General features: G+C 44.3%; 1 protein-coding gene across 4 annotated transcripts in view; it reads left to right on the plus strand.

Annotated features, from left to right (window-relative positions):
• The window catches only part of LOC138661543 (acyl-coenzyme A amino acid N-acyltransferase 1-like), a 130,120-nt gene extending 107,625 nt beyond the window's left edge, over positions 1-22,495 (plus strand). For 3 of the 4 annotated variants that reach the window (XM_069746345.1, XM_069746370.1, XM_069746353.1), the window contains 3 exons: positions 11,489-11,969; positions 14,703-14,905; positions 21,421-22,495. In XM_069746345.1, coding sequence (XP_069602446.1) covers positions 11,507-11,969; positions 14,703-14,905; positions 21,421-22,017 — 1,263 coding nt within the window. In that variant the 5' untranslated portion in view covers positions 11,489-11,506 and the 3' untranslated portion in view covers positions 22,018-22,495. Of the gene's footprint in view, positions 1-6,201; positions 6,355-6,435; positions 6,523-11,488; positions 11,970-14,702; positions 14,906-21,420 lie in introns of those variants that run through there. The other variant, XM_069746362.1, reaches the window with a different exon arrangement.
• The last annotated feature ends 503 nt before the right edge of the window (positions 22,496-22,998 follow it).

A 22,998-nucleotide genomic window follows, 5' to 3' on the forward strand; every position in this document is an offset into this window, starting at 1 on the left:
AGTGTTGGTGACAATCACAGCATGCTGCAATTTCACTCGCATGTACATTACGGCCGAGGAAAAAAACAGTGATGGGAGCTGCCCCATAGATGAATACTGGTCCAAGTGCTAAGCGATTTATTTATTTATTTATTTTTTTAATCACATAGCACTCATCCGTATTTTTCTCTAGTGTGACTCTGGCCTAAATCTGATATACACTGACAAGCAAAAGGGTAACGATGTTTTGAACTTTTGACTTTCAGGCTCCATATCTCACCATCCACTGCTACTTCAAATGTGAGACTGCCATCTGTTAGGGGTCAAGTTCCTGCCTCTGCACAGGGGAATCTCGAGCCATCTCCGCTGCAGTCTCCCATTCTTCTCTTGCCGCAGTGGAGCCTGCTCAGCGGAGGCGTCAGTCCCAGCATCATGCTCAGTCTGACACTGTGCGAAGGGTTACTGCTGTCCTTCCAGCTTCTGCCATTGTAGCCAGTACTTGTCAGCAGCGAGCAGATGTCTTTGGGACTAAGTCCGACTTTTCCCCTTCTGAGCATGCCCAGGGTAAGATCTCTCATTGGAGATCAAGGGTCACATGCTCAGGTACTGCAGCTATTCCCATTGGTACTCTAGGAAGGTCCTGAAGTTGCTCAAGTTCTGTGGCAGTTTCCCATTGGTCCTTTTTTGGAAGGTCCTGGAGTTGCTGCAGCTATATAAGGTGCGCATGTCTGCACGGCCATGTGCTAGTATCTTTCTGAGTTATCTGCTTTGCACCAGTGTGGTCATGTGAGATTGTATTCAGGGACTCGGCTGAAATAAGCCCCTAGAATACCGGCACCTCCGGTGAGGAGATTGTGTGCATGCATGACCACTGACTGCTCTCTGTAGGGCAGTTAGCCTGTGCTCCTGTGAAGTCTAACAGGGCGCAGTGCTTTCCTTTCACGGCTACTCTGTGAAGTAACAGAGCTAGTCTATACCGCCACCGTTTACTAGCAGCAGGTTCTCCTGCACGGTGGACCCCGGGCTGCGAACACATCAATAATAATAAACATCTATATTTAATCCGTGCGTTCCGCTAGCCCTAACACCATCATTTTACAGACAATCATCTTGGCTATCTCCTACATAGATTTGACTTGCAAGTATTTATTATTTTGTTAGTATTTTGTAAATCCACCTTTGGCTTTCAACACTGCCTGAATCCTTCTGGGCATGCTCTTGATCAGATTCAAACATGTCTCGACTGAAATCTGATCCTAGGTCTCTTCTACACGTTCTCAAATTGGTGCACACTAACTGACTCACTTGGGTATGTATACAGACTTTTCTTCAACTCTACCTGTTTGATTGGGTTGAGGTCTGGACTGTGGGAGCCAATTCAGGACCTCTACTTCATTGTTATTGAACCATTTCTTCGGTAATCTCGACTGGAACACAGTGATCATTTTCCTATCTATTGTACTTGAGTGTACGATGTAACTCGTCTTGTAGGACACTCACGTATAGCTCAGCATTGGGACCACCATCAATCCTGGTCACGAATCCAATGCCTTTGGCTGTGAAACAACCATTACATAAGGCTTCCTCCACCGAACTTGACAGTTTCTTCAATTTCTCGATCCGTTAGCCCCTTTTTCTCTTATTTCTTCCAGACCCATTTGCACCCATCAAAGCCTCGTCTATTGACTTTTGTCTCATTACTCCAACTCGCCTGTTTCCAATCTTCTAATGTCCACTTTTCTGCAAACTCGAGACCTTATGATGAGCTGACTAGTTGACTCCGATATTTTGCTTGGATGTCCACCTCTTGGCTTTTGAATGCATGGACGGACTTCATTTTGTATTCTTCCAACTGTCATGGCATTCACATGATGCAGTTAAACAATTTTCTTGCACGAGAGACATCAATGAGCTGGATGATGCTGTTTCTCTTTTCTTGGGAAATCTTCATGGCTGCTCCTTGATTTGAACCAGTGATCTTTTGCTTGGGAGCCAACCCAACAACCCACTGAGCTATTAAAGCAAACCTGTCACCAGGTTTGGCCGATATATGATACGGCCACCCGCATTCAGGGCTTATCTACCGCATTCTATAATGCTGTAGATAAGCCCCTGATTCGACCTGAATGATAAGAAAAATAACTTTTATTATACTCACCTGCGGGGTGGGATGGTCCGGTCCGATGGGTGTTGCAGGTCCTGGTCTGGCGCCTCCCATCTTCTTATGATCACCGCCCTCCTGCTTGCTTCACAGGCTCCCTGGCATCGTGCTCCTGTGCAGCCATACTTACATGCTCTGTTGAGGGCAGACCAAAGTACTGCAGTGCACAGGCGCTGGGAAAAGTTTGAGAGGCCGAGCCCCTGCCCACTGCACTACTTTGCTCTGCCCTCAGCATGGCAGATAAGTACACCTGTGCAAGAGCGCAATGCCAGGGAACCTGTGAAGCAAGAAGGAGGGTGGCATCGCAAGAAGATGGGAGGCGCCGGACCCGGACCGGCGACACCCATCGGATCGGACCACCCTGCAGGTGGGTATAGTAAAACTTATTTTTCTTCTTATGCAGGTGGGATTGGGGGCTTATCTACAGCATTACTGAATGCTGTAGAAAACTCTGACAGGCGGACGCCGTATCTTATATCGGCCAAACGTGGTGACAGGTTCCTGTTTAGGGAAAAAAGATTTTCCAGGTCATCCCTTGTGACCGCACTATGGAAGTTGTTCTTCTTGGCTTTGCTGGGACAGGAAACAACAAGAGGTTAAAAGGAAGCTCCCACCTCCACCCTTCAGTGTTTTTCCCTGTCCTGGCAAGGATAGGAACAACAAAAGAAGAGATCGTATCTGGAACAGACTCAGTGGGATTAGGGGGCCCAACCTCTTCCTTCCCGCTGTCAAGCAGTCTGTGGCCAACATCCCCCGAATGGGGTTCCTCAGCCTACCCGGTCGAGCGCTGCTCTAGGTTGTGAGCCACTTCATCCCACTGTGGGTGCACTTCCAGTGGCGTCATCACTGCGGCAGGGCCGAGCACTTCCAGGTTCATGGTCAGCGTGCGTTCCACGGTGCAATGCAGGAAGTACAGGATACAAGCAAGGACCTGGATAGCTCCTCATGAGACACGGTATTGTATAAATGCGCTACCGGTTGTATGTATTGCTACTGTATACTCAGCATGGAGGATTCATGCAAAGCAGAGGCTATAGCCAGCCGAACAAGCCCAAGGGCACATGAGTAGGGGTCTAGTAGGGAATATACCCACTGACATCCTCTTACCCCACATAAATACATATAGCATTTTAGGAGGGAGCATCCAGCTCTACTGCACATAAAAGGGATGGCAAGAAGGTGGGGAAATGTAGGAGATGCGCTATCTTCAGCGTTAAATTACCAGATGCCTGGTTAAAGCAGCTATGCGAGACATGCACCTCCAAAGTCATCAGAGAGGAGCCGTCATCTCTGTAACTGATATGAGGTCCATCATCAGGGAAGAGGTTCAGGCCTCTATTTCCTGCTTACTCCATACACATGCTTCACAGCCAAAGTCCCAGGGTGGACTCCATGCCAAAAGGCCAAGGTGGGAGATGGAGCTAAGCTCCGAGGAAGACGTGCACTCCGGTGGGTTCAACCAGGAAGAAGAATGGGAAGCGGTTGAAGACCCCCCAGAAAAGGAGAAAAGATACCTCTTTTCTCTTCTGAGTATACAGATGAGTTCCTCCGTGCAGTTAGGAGTGCTACACAGGTGGAGGAAACCCAGAAATCTCATTCTATACAGTGAGATGTTTGGTGAATTAAGATCCCAGAGACACAGTCTTCCCCGTTAACAGTCACATTCAAACCATGATCCTGGAGGAGTTGGAGGATGCCGAGAAAAGGCTTATTATTCCCTGAGACTTTAGATTTCACCTGCCCTTCGATCCGGAGGACATTAAACCCAGGGTGGACATTCCAAAAATCGATGTCCTTGTAGCCAAGGTGGAGAAAAGGACTTTGATCCCATTCGAAGATTCATCAAGTCTCAAGGAGCCGATGGATTAGAAAGCAGACGGCCTGCTAAAAAGAACTGGAAGACGTCAGTGGCCATAATATGGTTCAACATACAGTAACAGCAACCTCGGTCGCTAGGTTCATGCACCTGTGTTCCTCTAAGTCGTCGACCCACTTAAAGAGTAAACCCTCCCCCAGGAATGTTATCCTGAGATCCCTTCCACTGCTTGAACTGGCTATGAGGTTTATGGCTGACGCATCTGCGGAGTATGTCAGATTTGCTGCCAGGAATGGGGTTTTGTCAAATGCTGCCTTGCGAGTGATTTGGCTAAAGATGTGGTCTGGGGATACACAACCTAAAAATAAGCTTTGTTCCATTCCCTTCTCAGGAGCTAGAATATTTGGCTCGGGCCTGGATGAAATTCTAGAGAAGGGATCTGACATGAAGAAGGGGTTTGCAGAGGATAAGCCTAAAAAAAACCCCCAGCCCTTCTGTAGACCCCCCAATCGCCCAGAGATCAGGCTACAAAGTGAAGGGAAAATCAGGCAGGTCGAGCTACCCCAAAGGTAGTAGGGGCTCTATCTTTGGCTCAGGCTTTGGGTCAGGAAAGAAATGACGCCATGAGAGTGTGAGGACAACTAAAGTCATACTTGGAAGGTTGGCGGGAGATTTCAGAAATTCAGTGGGTACTAGGAGCAATCTCTACAGCAGGGGTCGGGAACCTATGGCTCGCGAGCCAGATATGGCTCTTTTGATGGCCGTATCTGGCTCGCAGACAGGGGGCCGGCAAGTAGGAAGCGGGGAGAAAAAAAAAAAAAAGACGCCCCTTTAAATCTTCGGGCGGCGCCGTCCACCGCCATGACCAGCTCCCCCCACCCCCGGGCCCCGCCCCCGCTCTAATACTCACCTCTATTGGTTCCTGCGGCGCCGGCAGCTGCAGCGTCCTCTGACTCTGCGACGTCTCAGAGCAGAGGGCGCGATGACGTGACTCCTGTGCGCGCCGCTCTGCCTCTCTGTCCTGAGCGTCGCAGAGCCGGAGAGACGCTGACTGCACCGGACCTACGCTAGGAACGGGAGAGGTGAGGATTTTACTTTTTTTTTTTTTTCTTTATGTCTGACTGTCTGTGGGCAATGCTGGACACACTGGGGCAATACAGGAGACTATGGGGCAGATTGCTGGACACACTGGGGCAATACTGGAGACCATGGGGCAGAATGCTGGACACACTGGGGCAATACAGGAGACCATGGGGCAGAATACTGGACACACTGGGGCAATACAGGAGACTATGGGGCAGATTGCTGGACACACTGGGGCAATACTGGAGACCATGGGGCAGAATGCTGGACACACTGGGGCAATACAGGAGACCATGGAGCAGAATACTGGACACACTGGGGCAATACAGGAGACCGTGGGGCAGAATGCTGGACACACTGGGGCAATACAGGAGACCATGGGGCAGAATACTGGACACACTGGGGCAATACTGGAGACCATGGGGCAGAATGCTGGACACACTGGGGCAATACAGGAGACTATGGGGCAGATTGCTGGACACACTGGGGCAATACAGGAGACCATGGGGCAGAATACTGGACACACTGGGGCAATACAGGAGACCATGGGGCAGATTGCTGGACACACTGGGGCAATGCTGGACACTGGGGGTAATATGCTGGACACACTGGGGCAGACTGCTGGACACACTGGGGAAAGGCTGGACACTGGGGCAGATTGCTGGACACACTGGGGGCAGTGCTGGACATACTGGGGCAGATTGCTGGACACACTGGGGGTAATATGCTGGACAACATGGGGGTAATATGCTGGACACACTGGGGCAGATTGCTGGACAACATGGGGGTAATATGCTGGACACACTGGGGCAGATTGCTGGACAACATGGGGGTAATATGCTGGACACACTGGGGCAGATTGCTGGACAACATGGGGGTAATATGCTGGACACACTGGGGCAGATTGCTGGACAACATGGGGGTAATATGCTGGACACACTGGGGCAGATTGCTGGACAACATGGGGGTAATATGCTGGACACACTGGGGCAGATTGCTGGACAACATGGGGGTAATATGCTGGACACACTGGGGCAGATTGCTGGACAACATGGGGGTAATATGCTGGACACACTGGGGGCAGGACTTGAGGCATGGGCAGAATGTAGATACGGTTACTGTGCAGAGTGACACTATATCGCCTTTTTTTCTTCATGTGATGTAATGTAGAAGTTGTGAAAAATTAAGTAATGTGTTCTGCAAGCGGAGCTCGAGATAACTGTGTTATTTCCTGCAGAAACGAGTCCTGGCTGGAAGGAATGATGGCGGTCTGTGCTGGATGAAAGATGAAGGACTTCACCTAGAGACGTCACTGGTGAGTCAGTGTTGCCTATACACTGACACTATATATACACTGTATACTATATACTCAAATCTGGCATTCTCTCAACATCAGGTGGGAAGAATACCAGCTTCCAGTCATGCGCAGGAAAAAGAAGAAGCCAGACTGCTGGACTGATGTCATGCATCGCAAGCTCACAATGTAAGTTATTTATTTAATTTTTTACTGCTAATTACCATTGTTTCAGTCCAGTTGTGGCTTTATACAGCAGGGAGGAGCATTCCTTGCTGTACTAAGTGAACATTGGAGCGATTGATCTGTCAATGGCCCTTTAAACATATTGTACGGCTCTCGCGGAATTATATTTCAAAATATGTGGCGTTTACGGCTCTCTTAGCCAAAAAGGTTCCTGACCCCTGCACTAAACTATACAAGGTAATCAACACAGAGGAGGATAAATTATTACAGTGGGAATTATGCAAGCTGGAGGATGGGGCTGAGAAATGGCAAATGACGTTTAGTGTACATAAATGTAAGGTCAGAGAAAATGTATAAGTACTGAATGGTAAAACACTGGGTAAAACTGACACTGAAAAAGATTTAGGGGTATTAATGGACAGGAATCGAAACTTTAGTCATTGGTGCCTGGCAGCTGCTGTCAAGGAACATAAAATTATGGGATGTATTAAAAGAGGCAGAGATGCTCAGGGCAAGAACATAGTTTTACCTCTATACAAATCACTAGTGTGGCCACATTTAGAATACTGTGTACAATTATGGACTCCAGAAGGAGAAAGCTGAACTAGAGCCGATGCAGAAAAGAGCTACCGAGGATATTAAGGGAATGGGTTGACTGCAATACAAGTACAGGTTATCAAACTTGGGGTTATTCAGTATGTAAAAATTAAAACTTAAGGGGAAGGATGAGCGGACCTGTGGAAGTTTGGGTTCAGGTACCCTACCCGAACTTTATTCCAAAGTTAAATTCGGGTACCAGAACTTTACCTGAATTTGAATCAGGACCCAAACCCCACTGAAACCAATGGTGACCCAAACTTTTGAGCTGAAAAATTTTCTGTCTCTTTCTTTCACCTTATTTACCCGGAACTCTGAACATTGCAACAGACTCTGGGAGAAGTCTGTGTTGGGCAGACACTGACTGTCCGGTACAAACCCCGAACTTTTGGATTCGCTCATCTCTACTTAAGGCAGAACCTATTGTAATCTACAAAAACAAGAAGAGACAATCCAAAGATTTTTCTAATGATCTTTTTACACATATGCCTGCAACAATGAAAAGTGTCATCCTGAGGAAAGAAGGATTAATCATAATCACAGACGCCAATTCTTTATTCTACACTAAATTAGATTATGGAACTCTCTACCACATGATGTTGTAATGGTTGATTCACTACAAAAGTTCAAGGAGGTCGTCTTGCCATGGCTGCTAGGCATGTAGAAATTGGCCAATTTACGTGCTAATTATCTTGGCTTTTTCTATTTTCTAGAGCAGTAATGTACCGTAATTAAAAATTCTATATTACAGGCTACGGGCACTAGATTGTATCATGGAACGTTGATCCAGGGAACTAGTCGGATTGCCGTTTGTGTAGTCGGGAAGGAATTTTTCTCTTAATATGAGGCACGTAAATTGTTTGAGGCAGATGCTGCCTTCTTCTGCCTAAACATGTTAGGCTATAGTTTCAACTTGATGGCCTTAAGTCTACCTTCATCGTTAAAAATTATGAATCAGGCAATCATAGTGTTGTGGGTTGTAAATTATTTGAACAGTAAATATTGATGTCCATTATCTTTATTATACTACATTATATAGTTTGTTATGACGTAGCTGTCGATGGTGAAGGATTAAGTAAGGGTGAGTTCCTTCCTTTAAAATGGACTACCTGTACCCAGGGCAAGGTGGAAGTTTTATGGCTGATGCATAGATAGAGAACAGGGATGGCATAGCTGTTGAAATAAGCAGCCAGCCCCCTCCATATGAAACAAAGTAACAACAAGGAAAACAAAACAGGCAATAATATATATGCCATCTAGTCATGATATCCTGGACTAATTGTGAAGCATAGATAGCATGAGCCTGCAAATGGAATGGTATTGGACACACCAATGCTAAAGAGCAAACAACCACTGAAAAAATGTTGCAATAAAGTCCAAAGAAGTAAATTTTAAATAGCTTTATTAATTATCAATACATAAAGAACAGGTTTCTGGACAGTAACAGGTTAAAAATTGTCAGCAAACTACATGGAGCGCATGGAGTCAGACTAAACACCACATAGCAATCACTGAGTCACCCAATACTGGAAAATGGTACCAATAATCAAATCCCTACATGTTCCATACTATTAACAGTATGCCACGTATTAAATCAGGAACACATAGGTAAGAATACATATCGAAGGATTTGTGCACACCAATATCCAAAACAGTAACCCAGATGGATAACATACCAGTGATGTAGTATGAGGATGTGTCAGCTCCCACCCACCCCGACGCGCGTTTCGGAGTGTTCCTTCTTCAGGGGGCGTGCCATGACCCTTAAGCATGTGTTTTTTTATAGCACCCACAGATAATCTTGAGCCAATCCGCAGCTACCTTGCACTTAACCGGCCGCTGGAAAGCACGGGCCCATGCAATCCGGCGCAAGATGACAGACCGGAAGTGGAGGCAGAGATCTGAACTGCGCAAGAGCGGAAGTGCCAAATTGGCCATATTGGAAATGGGTAAAGTGAGAACTATCCCAAACAAGCGACAAATAAATCAATAACGGGGTAACAGAAGTAGGTATTAGCATACGGACTAATGTATGGATGCATAGAGGAACGCAAAGCATGAATAATACTAATAACAGTATAGAAGCACAAATACAACCTATATGCTCCCACCTACCTCCACCATCCCATGTATGTATATACATAAACCATTGCGTATGCCGATAACGTTTGGAATATAATTACAAATCCCATATAGATATAGCTACAATTGTACACACTATTATACGATCTCATAATCACACATTATAATAAACATATCTGTTAGGGGTCGAGTTCCCACCTCTGCACAGGGGGGATCTCGGGCCATCCGCTGCGGTCTCCCATTCTTCTCCTGCCACAGTGGAGCCTGCTCAGCGGAGACGTCAGTCCCAGTGTCTCGCTCAGTCTGACTCTGTACAAAGAGTTACTGCTGCTTTTCCTGCTTCTGCCATTGAAGTCAGTGCTGGGCAGCGGCGAGCAGACGCTTCTGGGACTAAGTCCTGCTTTTCTCATTCTGAGCATGCCTAGAGTAAGATCTCTCAGTGGAGATCGAGGGTCACATTGTCAGATACTGCAGCTAAAGCCATTGGTCCTTCAGAAAGGTCCTGTAGGTGCTCACGCTCTGTGGCAGCCTCTCATTGGTCCTTCTAGGAAGGTCCTGCACATGCTGCAACTATTTAAGGCTCGCATGGCCGCACGGCCATGCACTAGTATCGTTCTATGTTATGTGCTTTGCGCCAGTGTGGTCATGTGAGTTTGTGTTCAGGGACCCGGCTGAAATAAGACCCTAGAATGCTGGCACCTCCGGCTAGGAGATTTTGTGTGAATGTATTCAGGGACCTGGCTGAAATAAGCCCCTAGAATGCTGGCACCTCCTGTGAGGAGTTTTGTGTGCATGCATGACCACTGACTGCTCTCAGTTGGGTAGTTAGCCTGTGCCACTGTGAAGTCAAACAGGGCGCAGTGCTTTGAGTTCACGGCTACTCTGTGAAGTAACAGAGTTAGCTCATACCGCCATATTGTTCTGCCGTTTACTAGCAGCAGGTTCTCCTGCACGGTGGACCCCGGGCTGCAAACGCATCTATTATAATAAAACCTCTATATTTACTCGGTGCGTTCCGCTAGCCCTAACAATATCATAGCAATTACAACAAAAAAACACACAAAAAATGTTATTTGTCTGTTTTTGTGTGTTTTTTTGTTGTAATTGCTATATGTTTATTATAATGTGTGATTATGAGATCGTATAATAGTGTATACAATTGTAGCTATATCTATATGGTATTTGTAATTATATTCCAAACGTTATCGGCATACACAATGGTTTATGTATATACATGCGTGGGATGGTGGAGGTAGGTGGGAGCATATAGGTTGTATTTGTGCTTCTATACTGTTATTAGTATTATTCATGCTTTGCGTTCCTCTATGCATCCATATGCCTCCACTTCCGGTCCGTCATCTAGCGCCGGATTGCATGGGCCCGTGCTTTCCGTCGGCCAGTTGATGTGCCATGTTAAATGCAAGGTAGCTGTGGATTGGCTCAAGATTATCTGCGGGTGCTATAAAAAAAAACACATGGTGATGGGTCATGGCACGCTCCCTGAAGAAGGAAAACTCCGAAACGCGCGTCTGGGTGGGTTGGAGCTGACACGTCCTCATACTACATCACTGGTATGTTATCCGTCTGGGTTACTGTTTTGGATATTGGTGTTCCTTTGGAGAAGAAAATGTCATTCTCCAGCAGGACTTGGCCCCTGTCCAAACTGCCAAAAGTACCAATACCTGGTTTGCAAACAACAGTATCACTGTGCTTGACTGGCCAGCAAACTTGCCTGAACTTAACCCCATAGTGAATCTATGGAGTATTGTCAAGAGGAAGATGAGAGACACCAGACCCAGCAATGCAGACGAGCTGAAGGCTGCTATCAAAGCAACCTGGGCTTCCATAACACCTCTGCAGTACCACAGGCTGATCGCCTCCATGCCACGCCACATTGATGCAGTAATTGATGCAAAAGGTGCCCTGACCAAGTACTGAGTGCATTTACTGAACATACATTTCAGTAGGCCAACATTTTGGATTTTAAAATCATTTTTCAAGTATTCTAATTTACTGAGATAATGATTTGGGTTTTCATTGGCTGTAAGCCATAATCATCAACATTAACAGAAATAAAGACTTGAAATAGATCACTCTGTGTGTAATGACTCTATATAATATAGGAGTTTCACTTTTTGTATTAAAGAACTGAAATAAATTAACTTTTTGATGATATTCTAATTTTGTGAGAAGCACATGTATGTAGAGAGCCTATAGCAATAAATTCCTGTCTTGATGCCTTAATTTACTTAATATTAATTGTCTTTTTGGACCTTGTTTCCCATTTAAGACTCCTTGATCTTCAGATATGGTTGGTCTCACAGTATCTCCTGAGATCTCCTTGGTGGATGAACCAGTGAAGATTCAAGCTTGGGGCCTTCCCCCCGACCAGGTGATCACTCTAAAAGCATGGCTGAAGGATGAAAAAGGGCAGATATTTCACTCCAGAGCTTTCTATAGGACAAATTTGGAAGGGAAGGTGGACCTGGAGAAAACTCCAGCCACTGGTGGAGACTTCAATGGAGTGTGTCCTATGGGCCTATTTTGGTCCCTGAAACTAACAATCCCATTTCTAAGGCTGATGAAACGTGATGTAGTGGGAAGTCCTTTCTTGGTTCATCTGGAGTTATATCCCTCAATGATACTCATTCCACTTCCTGAAGATGTACCTGCTGCCACTAAGGTCATTGAAAGATGGTACAAAGCTCCCGGAGTGCAGAGAATATCAATAAGAGAAGGACGGGTACGAGGAGCACTTTTTCTTCCACCTGGTAGGTAACAATGTGCAATTACCCATACCAGTTAGTGCCTAATTATAACTGCCATACAGTTGTAATAATAACCATGTACTGATATAAAGTAATTTGGATTAGTGGTGGTTGTAAGCCATGGGTGATAGATAATATGTGGTGTCTATATTAGCATGGGCACTTAATGTGGCGAGTATAATGGCACAGGTTGCATACCAATGTTTAATTTTCCATTTTCTAAAGTGATGGCATCACTAGGACCTCTGGGACCACCATGCGAGCAGTGGTAATATCGTGCTCTATCTCTTTTACTGGTGGGTTTTTTTTTTCACACTGCTTTTAAATGGATGCAGGACTTGCATTCCTTGCCAGTCAGATGGAGGTTCTGTTGTTCAGATAAAACATATAAAAGGAAGGCATTGCTACACCAGTTCTCGGCATTGCTACACCAGTTCTCAGCATTGCTGGAGTTCACAAAGGCTGGACCTCAACGGTCAGAAAGTGCTGGCAATATGCAATCACTTTAGAACATGTTGAAACTCATTTAGATCAGTGCTGATGCTGCTGTGATCACAGGACTTTATAAGCTCGAAATTTCCAGACACTTTAAATACCCTTCTCCGACTTATTCTCCCTTATGACTAAATTTCCAGAGTCTCTCTCACTCTTATAAGCTAACTCCTTGATGGCTTAATCTTCATGAGCCTCTCCCTTGTAAAAGCGTTCTTATCTCCCTACAAACCTACAAGTCTACAACTGCGCATATAAGTCAAGTGCATGTCTGCCCAATCTCCTCATACCCTATTGCCCAACTCTTCTATGTCAGATAGCATGGTGTCCATACTGGTTACTGAATAATCTCAGCAGTTGGTGTCTCTAGAAAGCAGGGGAGTGGCAGCATGTGCTTCCCTTCTCCATCAAGGGAGGAAGAGGTAGCGATCACCAGCAGCTCCCGCTGATTTATTGGGCACAACAATGCCCCTTTTCTCTGAGGACTGCAATAAAAATTCATCTCAAAGTATGAAGCCAACCATTCATTGGTATGGTACTAGTCCGCCATGTAAGAACCCAACATCTGGTCAGTAGGAGTTCCCTAAACCTTCACACTACAGGCAAAACCGCCACTCCTCAGATAAAATTTGAAGGCGACCAATTCCAAAATTGTCCTCTAAATGGAGAGTCCACTACAGAAGTTACTAAAACTGCTGCTTCTTAACCTCCTGCTCTCCTACAAGCTCACAAAAAAGGGATCATTGTGTTGAATTGGAAATTTCAAGCTTTAGGCTCTACATTTTTCAATGTCCTCCCTAGAAAAAGAAGTTAAAAGTGCATGGTGGCGAGACTATTTTTCAATGTGAATGTGTTGGTAAAAAAAAGCGGAACCCTATCTAAAGGGAACCTGTCATGTTAAATCTAATGCCATCTAAAGCTGACTACATCTGTACCTTTAAAAAATAAATAAATAAATCTGGGTTTGTTTTTTAGAGAAATTTGTTGTTGAATTTTTATGCATATGACTTGCAAAGTAGGGGCAGACACTGCAATTACAGGTCTGCTGCCTCTTCCCTATTCCCTGCCTTAATAGTGATTGACTAGTCACACTTCTTTCAGTAAGCATCCTCACATGCTCAAGATCTAGTGCAACTGTGTCAATCCTCAGGGCATGCACAGTGAGGTCCTGATGAAGAAGACTGTTGGTTGTGAGGCAGATTTAGGGAAAACCTTCTCTGGGCTTCTGTGGTTTGAAATGGACTACAGGACAGTAGTGATGCAGTCCGTTTCATGCCGGGCCAGATTTTCCATGTGGCTGAAGGCCACTGGTTGCTAGTTTAAAACCCTGTAGTATAAGGTTTGGGTGTGTCAGGGTCAGAGTTGGTGTCAGTCTGGTGTTTGGAGGAGTACAGAGCAGGAGGCTCTGCAGAGCTTTACCTGTGTGAGGCAGCACAGGCCAGTGGAGCCAAACAGCTAGGGCAGCTGAGACACCTGGCACCCACAGCGAACACAGTGGTGCAGTCACCCACAGCAACTGGTCTCAAGAGGTGGACTGGCATGTTTAGTGACAGTAAACTGGAGGATATAGTTCCTGGCTGTGAACCAGAGGATATCTGGTACTCTGTGATGCTGAGAGTAGAACATTAACATGGCTGTGCAGTCACCCATGGCAACCGGTATGAGGTGGACTGACATGTTTAGTGACTGTAATCCAGTGGATATGTGTCTGGCTGCGAACCGGAGGAGGACTGTCTTGTTCCCGGCTGTGATCCAGAAGATATCGTGTGCTGTGTTTTGACCTGAACATTAAAGAGACGTTTTGCTTTGAACTTCAGTGGGTCACTGCCTCACTGCATAGTGTGCTGCCAATGCACTACACAGTGTTTGATCAGTTTGCAGATAACGCCAGTGATTATCTTCTTCATTCCTCAGCTAATTGCCCTAGTGTTAGATGACTGTCACTGTCTGAAGTGATCTGCAGTTTCTTCCTTCGGACCTTACTGCGCATGCACCACCCTGGGAACTTGCAGCTTATTTACATAAAAATTCAACAATAAATTTGTCTGTAACGTAAACCCAGATTTTTAGCATAAAGGGTGGGATGTAGTCTGCATTACAGTGCGTTTTCATAGATGGCATTAATTGGGGTATAAAAACTTGATGACCAGTTCTCTATAAAGCTTTTGCCAGTACTTGCTTTTACCAGTCCTTCCATCCATAAGGTTGAAATCCATTTATTTTACAATTCCATCTTCTCTTCAGGTGAAGGACCCTTTCCGGGAGTTATTGACATGTTTGGAGGTGTTGGTGGCCTACTAGAGTTTCGCAGTAGCCTCCTAGCCAGCCAGGGTTTTGCCTCTCTTGCACTGGCTTATTTTGCTTATGATGATTTACCTACTTTCCTCGGTGAAGTGGATTTAAAATATTTTGAAGAAGCCGCTCAGTTTCTATGTAATCATCCAAAAGTAAGTTTAGAATCCTCCTTACTCAGTAACATATCAACAAGTCTAAAGCGGTATATGAAGACCTGACGTGTCAATAAGTTGGAGAGTTGACATTTCAACAAGTATGATAAGTCAACATACCATAACTTCCCAGATATAGTAGATGCGGGCATGCTGTGCAGCTGTCGGTATTAAACAAGGATATCCAGAGAGTCCAGAGTATTGTAGAAAAATTGCGGTTTTATACTTAACGCGTTTTAAAGTAGCTATAGATTCTTCATCAGGTCTGACTTTCTGTGGTTTCTCCTGACGAACAAGTTACAGATACTTTTGAAACGCGTTAAAAATGAAACCACACCCGCATCCACTATATCTGATTTCTACATTGGATTCTCCAACTTCTAGAGCAGCAGCTGGATTTATATTCTGAGACCTCTTACATGTTGTGCTTTCTCACATTACCAGGTGAGCACAGTCACACCACCTATAACGCCGTTGTCTGGATAACGCCATTTTGCGCTTGTTTGTCCTCTCACCTTTCTGTCAACTTTTTTACTCTTTAGCTGTATTCAAGAGCTGAGGTTCTTAAACAGATGAACGATCCCTCACAATTTCCTAACAGGATAAATGAAAATGTGTTTTCGAAACTGGACAATGCATTTACAGTACAGACCAAAAATTTGGACACAACGTCTCATTTAAAGAGTTTTCTGTATTTTCATGACTATGAAAATTGTACATTCACACTGAAGGCATCAAAACTATGAACTAACACATGTGGAATTATATACTTAACAAAAAAGTGTGAAACAACTGAAAATATGTCTTATATTCTAGGTTCTTCAAAGTAGCCACCTTTTGCTTTGATGACTGCTTTGTACACTCTTGGCATTCTCTTGATGAGCTTCAAGAGGTAGTCACCGGGAATGGTTTTCACTTCACACGCATGCCCTGTCAGGTTTAATAAGTGGGATTTCTTTCCTTATAAATTGGGTTGGGACCATCAGTTGTGTTGTGCAGAAGTTTGGTGGATAAACAGCTGATAGTCCTACTGAATAGACTGTTAGCTGCTTTTTTCCTGCCATGATACAAATTCTAAGTAAAGAAAAACGAGTGGCCATAATTACTTTAAGAAATGAAGGTCAGTCAGTCCGAAAAATTGGGAAAACTTTGAAAGTGTCCCTAAGTGCAATGGAAAAAACCATCAAGCGCTACAAAGAAACTGGCTCACATGAGGACCGCCCCAGGAAAGGAAGACCAAGAGTCACCTCTGCTTCTGAGGATAAGTTTATCCGAGTCACCAGCCTCAGAAATCGCAGGTTAACAGCAGCTCAGATTAGAGACCAGGTCAATGCCACACAGAGTTCTAGCAGCAAACACATCTCTACAACAACTGTTAAAAGAAGACTTTGTGCAGCAGGCCTTCATGGTAAAATAGCTGCTAGAAAACCACTGCTAATGACATGCAACGAGCAGAAGAGACTTGTTTGGGCTAAAGAACACAAGGAATGGACATTAGACCAGTGGAAATCTGTGCTTTGGTCTGATGAGCCCAAATTTGAGATCTTTGGTTCCATCCACCGTGTCTTTGTGCGACGCAGAAAAGGTGAACGGATGGACTCTGCATGCCTGGTTCCCACCGTGAAGCATGGAGGAGGAGGAGGAGGTGTGATGGTGTGGTGGTGCTTTGCTGATGACACTGTTGGGGATTTATTCAAAATTGAAGGCATACTGAACCAGCATGGTTACCACAGCATCTTGCAGCGGCATGCTATTCCATCTGGTTTGCGTTTATTTAGACCATCATTTATTTTTCAACAGGACAATGACCCCTAACACACCTCCAGGCTCTGTAAGGGCTATTTGACCAAGAAGGGGAGTGATGGGGTGCTACTCCAGATGACCTGGCCTCCACAGTCACCAGACCTAAACCCAATCAAGATGGTTTGGGGTGAGCTGGACCGCAGAGTGAAGGCAAAAGGGCCAACAAGTGCTAAGCATCTCTGGGAACTCCTTCAAGATTGTTGGAAGACCATTCCCAGTGACTACCTCTTGAAGCTCATCAAGAGAATGCCAAGAGTATGCAAAGCAGTCATCAAAGCAAAAGGTGGCTACTTTGAAGAACCTAGAATATAAGACATATTTTCAGTTGTTTCACACTTTTTTGTTAAGTATATAATTCCTCATGTGTCAATTCATAGTTTTGATGCCTTCAGTGTGAATTTACAATTTTCATAGTCATGAAAATCCAGAAAATTCTTTAAATGAGAAGGTGTGTCCAAACTTTTGGTCTGTACTGTACATACTAGTATTAAAGGGGATGTCCTATTGAGATTATTAAGGCACATGACATAATATAAGGGGATCATCCAAAAAGGACATCAGTTTAGAGATGCTTTCTCTCTAATAGCCCAGTCCATGTATTACATGGCCATACGTTGATCTTACCATTCTATATTTCCAATGCAGCAGAAATTAACCCCTTTACCCCCAAGGGTGGTTTGCACGTTAATGACCAGGCCAATTTTTACAATTCTGACCACTGTCCCTTTATGAGGTTATAACTCCGAAACGCTTCAACGGATCCTGGTGATTCTGACATTGTTTTCTCGTGACATATTGTACTTCATGATAGTGGTAAAATTTCTTTGATAGTACCTGCGTTTATTTGTGAAAAAAACGGAAATTTGGCGAAAATTTTGAAAATTTCGCAATTTTCAAACTTTGAATTTTTATGCAATTAAATCACAGAGATATGTCACACAAAATACTTAATAAGTAACATTTCCCACATGTCTCCTTTACATCAGCATAATTTTGGAACCAATTTTTTTTTTTGTTAGGGAGTTATAAGGGTTAAAAGTTGACCAGCAATTTCTCATTTTTACAACACCATTTTTTTTTAGGGACCACGTCTCATTTGAAGTCATTTTGAGGGGTCTATATGATAGAAAATGCCCAAGTGTGACACCATTCTAAAAACTGCACCCCTCAAGGTGCTCAAAACCACATTCAAGAAGTTTATTAACCCTTCAGGTGTTTAATAGGAATTTTTGGAATGTTTAAATAAAAATGAACATTTAACTTTTTTACACAAAAAATTTACTTCAGCTCCAATTTGTTTTATTTTACCAAGGGTAACAGGAGAAATTGGACCCAAAAATTTGTTGTCCAATTTGTCCTGAGTACGCTGATACCCCATATGTGGCAGTAAACCACTGTTTGGGCGCATGGGAGAGCTCGGAAGGGAAGGAGCGCTATTTGACTTTTCAGTGCAAAATTGACAGGAATTGAGATGGGACGCCATGTTGCGTTTGGAGAGCCACTGATGTGCCTAAACATTGAAACCCCCCACAAGTGACACCATTTTGGAAAGTAGACCCCCTAAGGAACTTATCTGGATGTGTGGTGAGCACTTTGACCCACCAAGTGCTTCACAGAAGTTTATAATGCAGAACCGTAAAAATAAAAAATCATATTTTTTCACAAAAATTATATTTTTGCCCCCAATTTTTTATTTTTCCAAGGGTAAGAGAAGAAATTGGACCTCAAAAGTTGTTGTCCAATTTGTCCTGAGTACGCTGATACCCCATATGTGGCAGTAAACCACTGTTTGGGCGCATGGGAGAGCTCGGAAGGGAAGGAGCGCAGTTTGACTTTTCAATGCAAAATTGACAGAAATTGAGATGGGACGCCATGTTGCGTTTGGAGAGCCACTGATGTGCCTAAACATTGAAACCCCCCACAAGTGACACCATTTTGGAAATTAGACCCCCTAAGGAACTTATCTGGATGTGTGGTGAGCACTTTGACCCACCAAGGGCTTCACAGAAGTTTATAATGCAGAGCCATAAAAATAAAACAAAATTTTTTTCCCACAAAAATTATTTTTTAGCCCCCAGTTTTGTATTTTCCCTAGGGTAACAGGAGAAATTGGACCCCAAAAGTTGTTGTCCAATTTGTCCTGAGTACGCTGATACCCGATATGTGGGGGGGAACCACCGTTTGGGCGCATGGGAGGGTTCGGAAGGGAAGGAGCGCCATTTGGAATGCAGACTTAGATGGAATGGTCTGCAGGCGTCACATTGCGTTTGCAGAGCCCCTAATGTACCTAAACAGTAGAAACCCCCCACAAGTGACCCCATATTGGAAACTAGACCCCTCAATGAACTTATCTAGATGTGTTGTGAGAACTTTGAACCCCCAAGTGTTTCACTACAGTTTATAACGCAGAGCCGTGAAAATAAAAAATCTTTTTGTTTTCCCACAAAAATTATTTTTTAGCCCCCAGTTTTGTATTTTCCCAAGGGTAACAGGAGAAATTGGTCCACAAAAGTTGTTGTCCAATTTGTCCTGAGTACGCTGATACCCCATATGTTGGGGTAAACCCCTGTTTGGGCACACAGGAGAGCTCGGAAGGGAAGGAGCACTGTTTTACTTTTTCAACGCAGAATTGGCTGGAATTGAGATCGGACGCCATGTCGTGTTTGGAGAGCCCCTGATGTGCCGAAACAGTGGAAACCCCCCAATTATAACTGAAACCCTAATCTAAACACACCCCTAACCCTAATTCCAACGGTAACCCTAACCACACCTCTAACCCTGACACACCCCTAACCCTAATCCCAACCCTATTCCCAACTGTAAATGTAATCTAAACCCTAACCCTAACTTTAGCCCCAACCCTAACTGTAGCCCCAACCCTAACCCTAACCCTAGCCCTAACCCTAGCCCTAACCCTAGCCCTAACCCTAGCCCTAACCCTAGCCCTAACCCTAGCCCTAACCCTAACCCTAGCCCTAGCCCTAACCCTAGCCCTAACCCTAACCCTAGCCCTAACCCTAGCCCTAACCCTAGCCCTAGCCCTAACCCTAGCCCTAACCCTAGCCCTAATGGGAAAATGGAAATAAATACATTTTTTTTATTGTTCCCTAACTAAGGGGGTGATGAAGGGGGGTTTGATTTACTTTTATAGCGAGTTTTTTAGCGGATTTTTATGATTGGCAGCCGTCACACACTGAAAGACCCTTTTTATTGCAAAAAATATTTTTTGCAATACCACATTTTGAGAGCTATAATTTTTCCATATTTTGGTCCACAGAGTCATGTGAGGTCTTGTTTTTTGCGGGACGAGTTGATGTTTTTATTGAAAACATTTTTGGGCATGTGACATTTTTTTATCGCTTTTTATTCCGATTTTTGTGAGGAAGAATGACCAAAAGCCAGCTATTCATGAATTTCTATTGGGGGAGGCGTTTATACCGTTCCGCGTTTGGTAAAATTGATAAATCAGTTTTATTCTTCGGGTCAGTACGATTACAGCGATACCTCATTTATATCATTTTTTTATGGTTTGGTGCTTTTATACGATAAAAACTATTTTACAGAAAAAATAATTATTTTTGCATCGCTTTATTCTCAGGACTATAACTTTTTTATTTTCTTGCTGATGATGCTGTATGGCGGCTCTTTTTTTGCGGGACAATATGACGCTTTCAGCGGTACCATGGTTATTTATATCTGTCCTTTTGATCGCGTGTTATTCCACTTTTTGTTCGGCGGTATGATAATAAAGCGTTGTTTTTTGCCTCGTTTTTTTTTTTTTTTTCTTACGGTGTTTACTGAAGGGGTTAACTAGTGGGACAGTTTTATAGGTCGGGTCGTTACGGACGCGGCGATACTAAATATGTGTACTTTTATTGGTTTTTTTTTTTTATTTAGATGAAGAAATGTATTTATGGGAATAATATTTTTTTTTTTTTTTCATTATTTTGGAATATTTTTTTTAATTTTTTTTACACATTTGGAAATTTTTTTTTTTACTTTTTTACTTTGTCCCAGGGGGGGACATCACAGATCAGTGATCTGACAGTTTGCACAGCACTCTGTCAGATCACTGATCTGACATGCAGCGCTGCAGGCTTCACAGTGCCTGCTCTGAGCAGGCTCTGTGAAGCCACCTCCCTCCCTGCAGGACCCGGATCCGCGGCCATCTTGGATCCGGGGCTGGAGGGAGCAGGGAGGGAGGTGAGACCCTCGCAGCAACGCGATCACATCGCGTTGCTCCGGGGGTCTCAGGGAAGCCCGCAGGGAGCCCCCTCCCTGCGCGGTGCTTCCCTGCACCGCCGGCACATCGCGATCAGCTTTGATCGCGGTGTGCCAGGGGTTAATGTGCCGGGGGCGGTCCGTGACCGCTCCTGGCACATAGTGCCGGATGTCAGCTGCGATAAGCAGCTGACACCCGGCCGCGATCGGCCGCGCTCCCCCCGTGAGCGCGGCCGATCGGCTATGACGTACTATCCCGTCCAGGGTCAGATAAGCCCAGGGCACCTCGACGGGATAGTACGTCTAAGGTCACAGAGGGGTTAAAGAGAAAATATGACTGGAAGATGCAACTTTTAAAGATGAGATTGTTTTGAGGGAATGATCATTTTAACACCATATGAACTTCCTTAAGTCAATTCCAACATTAATATCCCCCACACCATACCCCTATACATAGATATATGAATTTCACCATATATTCTACTTTTCAGGTGTCCGGTGATGGAGTTGGAGTGGTCGCTATATGTAAAGGAGCTGAGATGGCTTTGGCTATGGCATCCTACCTGCCTCAGGTCACTGCTACAGTATGCATCAATGGAACCAATGCCGTGAATGGCAACAATCTAGTTTATGGTGATCTCACTGTGAATGGCATACCCTACAAAGTGGAAGGACTTCTCATCACAGACTTTGCATCCCTCTGTCTTGCCAACTCAATGAATGACCCAAGAAAACCAGAATACAAGGACTCTATACTTCCACTGGAGAAAGCCAGAGGCCCTATCCTCTTTATGGTAGGAGATAAAGACCAGAATTACAACAGTTTGTTCTTTGCTAGGGAAGCAAAATCTCGGGCAGAAAAGTATGGCAAGAAGGATGTGTATGTGCAGTGTTATCCAGGAGCAGGACATCTTCTAGAGCCTCCCGGTTCACCTTTCTGTCCAGTATCACAGTCTCCGTTCTTCCCACTTCCTTTGACTTGGGGTGGAGAACTTCTGCCACATTGTAGAGCGCAAGAAACTAGTTGGTCGGAGCTTCAAGAGTTTCTGCATCAAAATATTAGGTGCTCTCGACAAAATAAATTATGATCACTTCTATTTTTTGGAGAACCTGCATACAATTTCTTCAGCAGAAAACTGAAAATGAGGACTATTGTACTCTCTGTTACCTGGATTTTGGTTTAGGCCCTGCACTTGAGATGGAGACGTGGTAACAACAAACATCAGCTCTGACTCTAATGGATTCTTCTATGCAATTATTACAGTCATTTATCTGGTCACCATGTAAGACTGAAGTGACTGCTTGTTTGCTGGGGTCTCGGGAGCCTAGCCCATGGTGATTATCTAATTCTTGTGGAAGCTCTCATATCAAAGATATTGTCCATAAAGAGACCTCTTTAACCTTTGTGAGTAATAGACCCCGATATAAAATCTGTAACGAGGCCACCGTTTACTGGGATCTTATGTGCCCCATCGGACCTGCACGGCCCAGGGGTGACTGTTCTAAAGTTGTAGAAATTGATTAAAACTTTATCATTTTACTTTTATCAACTCAAAGTTGTATTGTTTTTTTTCATCCTTTTTTAATTAAATTACAATCAAAGCTTACCACCATCTTTCATTGTCCAGCTGCAATTTACTAAATTTAAAGACTTTTTAAAAGAACAGAAGTGTTCAATTTTTGCTCATTTTATTTTCATTACTCCCCCGAGTAAGCCATTTTATTTATTTTTTGTATTTTAAACTCCACCATACTATTCCATTCTTATTGGTTATTTTCGCTTGCTGCTATTTTTTTTATGGTTTTTACTAAGGTGGCATTGCTCTTGGGGTTCTCTGGGGGTTTGTCTTTTAGACTTCACTGCATTTTTACCCCATGCAAAGAAAAATTACCACTAGGGTTGAGCGAAACCGATCGGACATTTTCATAAATCGCCGACTTTTGGCAAAGTCGGGTTTCGTGAAACCCGACCCGATCCCACTGTGGGATCGACCATGAGGTCGGCGATCTGAGCGCCAAAGTCGCGTTTCATATGACGCTTTAAGCGCCATTTCTCAGCCAATGAAGGT

The sequence above is a fragment of the Ranitomeya imitator genome, chromosome 1 (assembly GCF_032444005.1).
Source record: "Ranitomeya imitator isolate aRanImi1 chromosome 1, aRanImi1.pri, whole genome shotgun sequence".
Lineage (NCBI taxonomy): Eukaryota > Metazoa > Chordata > Amphibia > Anura > Dendrobatidae > Ranitomeya > Ranitomeya imitator.